The 9,608-nt window shown below is 44.0% G+C and overlaps 1 protein-coding gene across 1 annotated transcript; it reads right to left on the bottom strand.

The window, feature by feature from the left end:
• Positions 1-618: 618 nt before the first annotated feature.
• Positions 619-3,495, bottom strand: LOC129848578 (C-type lectin domain family 4 member K-like). Its single transcript, XM_055915746.1, has 6 exons — positions 3,426-3,495; positions 2,617-3,012; positions 2,042-2,136; positions 1,450-1,584; positions 957-1,095; positions 619-802 (listed from the first exon to the last, which is right to left on the bottom strand). Exons 1-6 carry the CDS (start codon positions 3,493-3,495, stop codon positions 735-737), a joined length of 903 nt encoding a protein of 300 aa, XP_055771721.1. The 3' UTR covers positions 619-734.
• Between the last annotated feature and the right edge of the window lie 6,113 nt (positions 3,496-9,608).

Here is a 9,608-nt window from a genome sequence, read left to right as displayed (position 1 = left end):
TGTGTGTGTGTGTGTGTGTGTGTGTGTGTGTGTGTGTGTGTGTGTGTGTGTGTGTGTGTGTGTGTGTGTGTGTGTGTGTGTGTGTGTCTGTGTGTGTGTTTTCAGTACTGCTGAATGACCAGCAGGTGGCAGTATTTGCTCATAGAACCACTAATGTTCCGTTAACCCTGACCCCATTCTAAATCTAACCTCTAGTTTGGCTGGAGTGGACTACAGTACAGTCACCGTTAACCCTGACCCTGACCCCTTACCTGAGACCTTACATCCTATGCCCTTGAGGATATCGGAGACGATTTTACAGGTGTAAGAAATGTGTGTAAGCAATTTGAAAACCTCATGAATCAATATTTTTTCATCCCCTCATTGAACTTCAAACATGAAGAAGGTAGTGATGATGATGATGATGATGATGATGATGATGATGATGATGATGATGATGATGATGATGATGATGATAATGATGGTGATTTACATCAATTGTTCATCTCTGGTTTGACTATGAAAATGTAGAATATGTTGACAATAATCAAACGTATTACAAAGTGAGAAGCAACTCATTTATTTTTACTAAAGATGTTATTTCGTACTTCACACTACAGAGTTTCACAGTTGGATCCAGTGTTTTGTATAAATGACCACTGAACAAAAAGTTACATTGCAGACGGTGCATTTATTTAAAACAATCTCAAATGCCAGAGAGCTTCTCCAATGTTGTCTCTCCCAAAATGTGGACCTCAGCGCTTTCTGGAACACAGGAAGGGAAATGTGAACCAGCAGGGGGCATCATTCTGGCAGCGGGAAGCTGTGAAAGAGAGAAACACAGAAAGGTGGGTATTATTTTTGTTTTATAAATATGTAGCTAAGAAAGGAACAAATTCCCTTTAAGATGTATTTTACTACTATCCAAATGTTTGATGTATAATGATCAGGAGACTAGTCTGGAGACAGGATTGTACCTCCATAGTTCATTTCCATACAATGCTCCCGGCCGTTCGTGTTGTCCCTAATAACACCATGGTTATAGTTAGAGGGTTGACCCGGGCCCCAGTTCTGGTAGTTAAACCTGGACCCGTCGCTCCACAGCCAAAGACCCTCCTACAGAGCACACAGAACGATGCATCACCAGCAGACAGTTAACACTATATATACACCCAGTAGTTACTGTCTTTAAAGGGGAAATCTGGGATTTTATTTAATTTTTTTAAATGGCCGTCCCACCACTGTTTAGGTAAACAGCTGAGGGATGGACCTGGAGAAATGTAACCACTCAGAAAGAATGATTTAACCATGATTTAACCATGGCTTGAAGCTAGACAGTGTTTGTAATATTAGATAACAAGCTTGGAAAACAAACTGATCTGTGGGTTAAGGCACCACCAGACCTTCATAGGTTCAAGAATTATTGCGTCCTATATGTTTCAGGAGTGTTCAACAGACGGTGCTTCTGACCTTGATGGCATCGTTGGCTCCAATCCAGGTGCGCTGGATTTTCTTGGTACTCTTCCTGATGACAGACTGAAGGAAACGATACTGGGGAAGGCTGTGCACTGATGCCAGGTTACCTCCCAAACGCAAACATTTCCTCTGGAGAGAGAGAGACAGAGAGAGAGAGGCAGAGAGAGAGAAACAGAGATAGAATATAAAGATAATTAGAAGGAATAGCACGTCATGATATAGTTTCTCAACCCTGTTGAACACAGATTAAACCTACAGTCAACTGTAACCCTGTATGGTCACCAGACAGGGATGGAAATAGCATCCCCACTAGCCCAACTATAGTGCTTTTCAGACCAGGCTTCTAGAAAATGTGTCCAACGAGCCCAAGATGCAGGTCAATTATTGTCTTTTCCATTATCCCATGGCACATTTTGGACCCTGGCTAGTAGAAATTGCCGTCTACTAACCCGGCTGGCCAGTGTCCAAGATCCTTCAATTCCATCACTGCTACCAGATTCTCAGCTGCTGATCTCTCATTAAACCACCAATACTTAAAATCATGCACACAGATAATCTCAATTATGTACAGCAGACATCCAGGTACCTCTGCCTCTGGCCATGTGGACATGAAGGGGAAGTAGTGATAGCAGTGTGTCTTATATCTGTGCCAGCCTTTTGGGCAGACTCTGCGATGACACTCTGTAAGGGTGGAGAGATCATATTAGATAACATTATGAAATGGTTAGTTCCCACCAGACAAGCTATTGAGACACGTGTTTTTTTAAAGAATTTGGGATTCATTCATTCAGCCTTTAAACCTTTTGATGTTGCTGAGCAACACACCTAACCGTGTGTTGTTGAAAAATTACCGATTCCCTTTGAAAAGTAACTTTTCGGAAAACATGAACAAATTCGCATAGAAATGTGTGTTATAGATCTGTAATTCTCATTGAAGCGGTAGATCTATGTGCGCTATGTCCATGCTTCCCATTATAACATTTAGTTTTTTGCGTGTTTTCTTCTTTCGGCTTTGTACAGCTGAACATATAATATTTGTAGTTATTGAAAATATATTTCACAGCAGTTCAGATTGTACAATGATTCTCTATACTACTTTTGCTTGTTTTGTAACATAAACTGTCATTTTACCGGTTGGCAGTTTGCATATCAGTTTCTCACCTTTCCGGGGAGGAATGTGTTCCTTTGAGTCAGAGTCAGACCGATCTTTCGGAGGATGAATGTGTTCCTCCGAGTCAGAGTCAGACCGATCTTCCGGAGGATGAATGTGTTCCTCCGAGTCAGACCGATCTTTCGGAGGATGAATGTGTTCCTCCGAGTCAGACCGATCTTTCGGAGGATGAATGTGTTCCTCCGAGTCAGACCGATCTTTCGGAGGATGAATGTGTTCCTCCGAGTCAGACCGATCTTTCGGAGGATGAATGTGTTCCTCCGAGTCAGACCGATCTTTCGGAGGATGAATGTGTTCTTCCGAGGGAGAACTGTTTTCCTCTGAGTCATAGGGATCTTTCAGAGGAGGAAGGATTTCCTGCAAGTCACAGAGATGATGCTGATGCTCTACAACAAAAAAGAGACAAAGCGAGAGGGAATATTGAGACATGGGGATCCATTAAATCAGCGTTACAGATTCCATGCTAGAAGTTTAAAGGTAATTTCAGATGAAGCAGTATGCATGCAGCGTTTACCGTGAATGCTGTCTCTGCTAAAGAGGAAACATTGCCTTTAAATTTCAAACTGAACGAACCGGATTGAATAGAGTCCTAGATCAGTTTCAGAACTATGAATCCACAACAGACGTATAATAGAATTATATTTTAGCGAATACGACGGGAGCCCCAACCAGGAGCTCGGGGTCCAGTGACTGTTAAACCAAAACCTAGGTCACTAGGTGTTGTGTTAAGGTCTCATCAATAACATCAAATTGAATCTGATGTGTGTGAACAGGTCACCAAAACCTTTGGTCAGAATACCTCTTCTACGGCTTGCATCTCCCAGAGCAAAGACAGCGCTGAGAAGCAGAAGAGTGGTGAACATCGACATGGTGATAGTCTCCTGAGAGAGAGAGAGAGAGAGAGAGAGAGAGAGAGAGAGAGAGAGAGAGAGAGAGAGAGAGAGAGAGAGAGAGAGAGAGAGAGAGAGAGAGAGAGAGAGAGAGAGAGAGAGAGAGAGAGAGAGAGAGAGAGAGAGAGAGAGAGAGAGAGAGAGAGGGAGAGACGGAGAGACGGATAGAGAGAGAGAGAGAGAGAGAGACGGAGACGGAGAGAGAGAGAGGGAGAGAGAAGGGGGAGAGGAAGAGAGAGAGATAGAGAGAGAGAGAGAGAGATGGAGAGAGAGAGAGAGAGTGAGACGGAGACGGAGAGAGAGAGAGAGAGAAGGGGGGAGAGGAAGAGAGAGAGAGAGAGAGAGAGAGAGAGAGAGAGAGAGAGAGAGAGAGAGAGAGAGAGAGAGAGAGAGAGAGAGAGAGGAGGGGAGAGCGAGAGAGAGAGAGAGAGAGAGAGAGAGAGAGGAGGGGAGAGAGAGAGAGAGAGAGGAGGGGAGAGAGAGAGAGAGAGAGAGGCCGTCAAGACAAATTCAGTGAGTACTTCAGAGTGTAGGGGAGTGCAGCGTTTCCCTGGCGCCTCAAAGAACCCCCAGCCTTTCCACAGAGGGTTCTACATGGAACCCAAAAGGGTTCTACCTGGAACCCAAAAGGTCCTGTGTGGCTCAGTTGGTAGAGCATGGCGCTTGCAACGCCAGGGTTGTGGGTTCAATTCCCACGGGGGGACCAGGATGAATATGTATGAACTTTCCAATTTGTGAGTCGCTCTGGATAAGAGCATCTGCTAAATGATGTAAATGGTTCTACCTGGAACCAAAAATAGTTCTCCTATGAAGAACCCTTTTGGAACCTCCAGCCATTCCACTTATCAGATGTATTCCAGTACTATCATCACATCAGAGCAGATTCAACTAATGAACGGCTTGGTGATTTAGTTGACCATATATCAAATCAGTGGAACGGCAGGGGGGACTTGGGAATTAAGGGAAACCCTGTTTGGTACATAACTCACGCAACTGCTAAGGCAGCGTTTTCCAAACTCGGTCCTGGGAACCCCAAGCTGTCGTACATATTCCTGTGTCCTAGGTTAATCTACTGCAATTGGTAGAAAACATGATACCTGAGTTTTGGCAGCGGACTTGAATTCCTTAGCGCAGCAGTTCCTGAACTCGGTCCAAAACGTTCACCCATTTGTGTCCCTAGTACCTAGTTTCCAAATGGAACCCTTTTCCCTATGTAGTGCACTACTTTTGACAAGGGCTACATATGCTCTATGGGCCCTTGTCTAAAGTAGCTCACTACAAAGGGAATAGGAGGTCAGTTGGGATGCAGTCAGGTACAGTATTGGATGAACAGAAATCTCACCTTCTGAAGTCTTCAGTTGTAGCTTCACTTCTTCAGAGATCCTCAAAGGTCTTCACTGGGTCTCTCTCTCTCTCTCTCTGTCCTGCCTGTGTTGAGTTCTACCTCTCCCTCAACTCCTTTTTAAGGACCCGTCCAGTCAGACCCCTCCCTCTATTTTTCTCTATCTCTTTCTCTCATCCTTTAAAATGAAATGGAATTTAAATTCACTTCCTGAATTGACTGTGTACCGGGAATATTTAAAATTAATAAAGTTCATAATCATTTAGAGATTAAAACAATATTTATCATATTTAAATATGTTCCCTTTCCACTGTTCTGTTAGGAATATTTGGGTTGATGGTCACTAGACTTGAATCAGAATGTTATGGGTTAAACTCCAATCCGTTGATAGTGATTGACGCCAGACTGGAGGTACAAGGACAGAGGACCCTGATTATTATTGTAATATCTGAACACTGTGTGATTCTGTAGCAGGCGGCAAAGGAAGTCACTGAGAGAAACTTGCTTGTTTTAGCCGTCTACCTGAGGTTCAGAGAAACAGCCCTTCTCTAATTCTGTGGCCTACCAGAAACAAGATGTTTTAAGGTTAATAATACTACCAAAGTTGTCTTTGAAGTCTACAAATGGAGCCCGATATAACCATTAGGAATTACCACTCACTTTGAGAACTAGTGCTCACACAGTAGACAGCGTCTGTCACTTCCCAATAGAAACGTATTCTATTGAAAAACATCATTTTCTATATAGTTCTTACTCGTGCTTTTGAATTGAATCACGTCGTAGTATTTTATTTGTCCCCTAGTTAGCTCACAGATTTGACAGTTTGTAAAGGAAAGATTCACCCATTTTGAATGTTATTGTTTTTTGTGCGTCTCTGAGCGATGTTCTATCGTTTCCCTGGGGGGGGGGGGGGTCATTTCATGTTTTCCTTTTCTAGTTGCAGCCTGGTCTCAGTGACTAGACGTAAAATACAGTGAGTATATACAAACATACATATTTTAAAAAATATATATTTGAGTATATCTTTTCATGTGACAACACTGAAGAAATGACACTTTGCTACAATGTAAAGTAGTGAGTGTACAGCTTGTATAACAGTGTACATTTGCTGTCCTCTCAAAATAACTCAACACACAGCCATTAATGTCTAAACCGCTGGCAACAAAAGTGAGTACACCCCTAAGTGAAAATGTCCAAATTGGGCCCAATTAGCCATTTTCCCTCCCCGGTGTCATGTGACTCGTTAGTGTTACAAGGTCTCAGGTGTGAATGGGGAGCAGGTGTGTTAAATTTGATGTCATCGGTCTCACACTCCCTCATACTGACTGGTCGCTGGAAGTTCAACATGGCAACAAATAATTCTTGCTCTACATAAAATGGCCTGGGCTATAAGAAGATTGCCAAGACCCTGAAACTGAGCTGCAGCACGGTGGCCAAGACCATACAGCGGTTTAACTGGACAGGTTCCACTCAGAACAGACCTCGCCATGGTCGACCAAAGAAGTAGAGTGCACGTGCTCAGGTTCATATCCAAGAGGTTGTCTTTGGGAAATAGACGTATGAGAGCTGCCAGCATTGCTGCAGAGGTTTGCTCATAGAACCTCTAATGTTCAGTACATTAAACCGTTAACCTTAATGTTAGCTAACCTTTACCCCAACCCTAACCTTAATGTTAGCTAACCCTTCCCTCAACCCTAACCTTAATGTTAGCTAACCCTTCCCCCAACCCTAACCTTAATGTTAGCTAACCCTTCCTATAACCTTAATGTTAGCTAACCCTTCCCCCAACCCTAACCTTAATGTTAGCTAACCCTTCCCCCAACCCTAACCTTAATGTTAGCTAACCCGTCCCCTAACCCTAACCTTAATGTTAGCTAACCCTTCCCCCAACCCTAAACTTAATGTTAGCTAACCCTTCCCCCAACCCTAACCTTAATGTTAGCTAACCCTTCCCCCAACCCTGACCTTAATGTTAGCTAACCCGTCCCCTAACCCTAACCTTAATGTTAGCTAACCCTTCCCCTAACCCTAACCTTAATGTTAGCTAACCCTTCCCCCAACCCTAAACTTAATGTTAGCTAACCCTTCCCCTAACCCTAACCTTAATGTTAGCTAACCCTTCCCCCAACCCTAACCGTAATGTTAGTTAACCCTTCCCCCAACCCTAACCTTCATGTTAGCTAATCCTTCCCCCAACCCTAAACTTAATGTTAGCTAACCCTTCCCCCAACCATAATGTTAGCTAACCCTTCCCCTAAACTTAATGTTATCTAACCATTCCCTGACCTTAATGTTAGCTAACCCTTCCCCCAAACGAAACCTTAATGTTAGCTAACCCTTCCCCCAACCCTAACCTCAATGTTAGCTAACCCTTCCCCCAACCCTAATGTTAGCTAACCCTTCCCCCAACCCTAACCTTAATGTTAGCTAACCCTTCCCCCAACCCTAACCTTAATGTTAGCTAACCCTTCCCCCAACCCTAACCTTACTGTTAGCTAACCCTTCCGCTAACCTTAATGTTAGCTAACCCTTCCCCCAACCCTAACCTTAATGTTAGCTAACCCTTCCCCCATCCCTAATGTTAGCTAACCCTTCCCCAACCCTAACCTTAATGTTAGCTAACCCTTCCCCAACCCTAACCTTAATGTTAGCTAACCCTTCCCCCAACCCTAACCTTAATGTTAGCTAACCCTTCCCCCAACCCTAACCTTAATGTTAGCTAACCCTTCCGCTAACCTTAATGTTAGCTAACCCTTCCCCCAACCCTAACCTTAATGTTAGCTAACCCTTCCGCTAACCCTAACCTTAATGTTAGCTAACCCTTCCCCTAACCCTAACCTTAATGTTAGCTAACCCTTCCCCCAACCCTAATGTTAGCTAACCCTTCCCCCAACCCTAACCTTAATGTTAGCTAACCCTTCCCCCAACCCTAACCTTAATGTTAGCTAACCCTTCCCCCAACCCTAACCTTAATGTTAGCTAAACCTTCCGCTAACCTTAATGTTAGCTAACCCTTCCCCCAACCCTAACCTTAATGTTAGCTAACCCTTCCCCCAACCCTAACCTTAATGTTAGCTAACCCTTCCCCTAACCCTAACCTTAATGTTAGCTAACCCGTCCCCCAACCATAATGTTAGCTAACCCTTCCCCTAACCTTAATGTTATCTAACCATTCCCTAACCTTAATGTTAGCTAACCCTTCCCCCAACCCTAACCTTAATGTTAGCTAACCCTTCCCCCAACCCTAACCTTAATGTTAGCTAACCCTTCACCAACCCTAACCTTAATGTTAGCTAACCCTTCCCCCAACCCTAACCTTAATGTTAGGTAACCCTTCCCCCAACCCTAACCTTAATGTTAGCTAACCCTTCCGCTAACCTTAATGTTAGATAGCCCTTCCCCAACCCTAACCTTAATGTTAGCTAACCCTTCCCCCTACCCTAATGTTAGCTAACGCTTCCCCCAACCCTCACCTTAATGTTAGCTAACACTTCCCCCAACCCTAAACTTAATGTTAGCTAACCCTTCCCCCAACCATAATGTTAGCTAACCCTTCCCCTAACCTTAATGTTATCTAACCATTCCCTGACCTTAATGTTAGCTAAACCTTCCCCCAACCGAAACCTTAATGTTATCTAACCCTTCCCCCAACCCTAACCTCAATGTTAGCTAACCCTTCCCCCAACCCTAATGTTAGCTAACCCTTCCCCCAACCCTAACCTGAATGTTAGCTAACCCTTCCCAAACCCTAACCTTAATGTTAGCTAACCCTTCCCCCAACCCTAACCTTAATGTTAGCTAACCCTTCCACCAACCCTAACCTTAATGTTAGCAAACCCTTCCCCCAACCCTAATGTTAGCTAACCCTTCCGCTAACCCTAACCTTAATGTTAGCTAACCCTTCCCCTAACCCTAACCTTAATGTTAGCTAACCCTTCCCCCAACCATAATGTTAGCTAACCCTTCCCCTAACCTTAATGTTATCTAACCATTCCCTGACCTTAATGTTAGCTAACCCTTCCCCCAACCCTAACCTTAATGTAGGCTAACCCTTCCCCTAACCTTAATGTTAGCTAACCCTTCCCCTAACCCTAACCTTAATGTTAGCTAACCCTTCCCCCAACCCTAAACTTAATGTTAGCTAACCCTTCCCCTAACCCTAACCTTAATGTTAGCTAACCCTTCCCCCAACCCTAACCGTAATGTTAGTTAACCCTTCCCCCAACCCTAACCTTAATGTTAGCTAATCCTTCCCCTAACCCTAACCTTAATGTTAGCTAACCCTTCACCTAACCCTAACCTTAATGTTAGCTAAACCTTCCCCTTCCCCTAACCTTAATGTTAGCTAACCCTTCCCCCAACCCTAACCTTCATGTTAGCTAATCCTTCCCCTAACCCTAACCTTAATGTTAGCTAACCCTTCCCCCAACCCTAACCTTAATGTTAGCTAACCATTCCCTGACCTTAATGTTAGCTAACCCTTCCCCCAACCGAAACCTTAATGTTAGCTAACCCTTCCCCCAACCCTAACCTCAATGTTAGCTAACCCTTCCCCCAACCCTAATGTTAGCTAACCCTTCCCCCAACCCTAACCTTAATGTTAGCTAACCCTTCCCCAACCCTAACCTTAATGTTAGCTAACCCTTCCCCCAACCCTAACCTTAATGTTAGCTAACCCTTCCCCCAACCCTAACCTTAATGTTAGCTAACCCTTCCCCCAACCCTAACCTTAATGTTAGCTAACCCTTCC

Source organism: Salvelinus fontinalis, unplaced genomic scaffold, assembly GCF_029448725.1.
Source record: "Salvelinus fontinalis isolate EN_2023a unplaced genomic scaffold, ASM2944872v1 scaffold_1076, whole genome shotgun sequence".
Classification (NCBI taxonomy): domain Eukaryota; kingdom Metazoa; phylum Chordata; class Actinopteri; order Salmoniformes; family Salmonidae; genus Salvelinus; species Salvelinus fontinalis.
The sequence above is the reverse complement of the archived record's forward strand: the minus strand, read 5'-3'. Positions and strand labels throughout refer to the sequence as shown.

What these genes read in the sequence shown, in the direction of transcription:
- LOC129848578 (XM_055915746.1), bottom strand. Translation starts at nt 3,495, where the DNA reads ATGTCGATGTTCACCACTCTTCTGCTTCTCAGCGCTGTCTTTGCTCTG. An exon ending in ACACATTCCTCCCCGGAAAG is followed by an intron (nt 2,137 to 2,616) that starts GTGAGAAACTGA and finishes CCACCCTTACAG; the next exon opens with AGTGTCATCGCAGAGTCTGC. An exon ending in GAGCCAACGATGCCATCAAG is followed by an intron (nt 1,096 to 1,449) that starts GTCAGAAGCACC and finishes TGTGCTCTGTAG; the next exon opens with GAGGGTCTTTGGCTGTGGAG.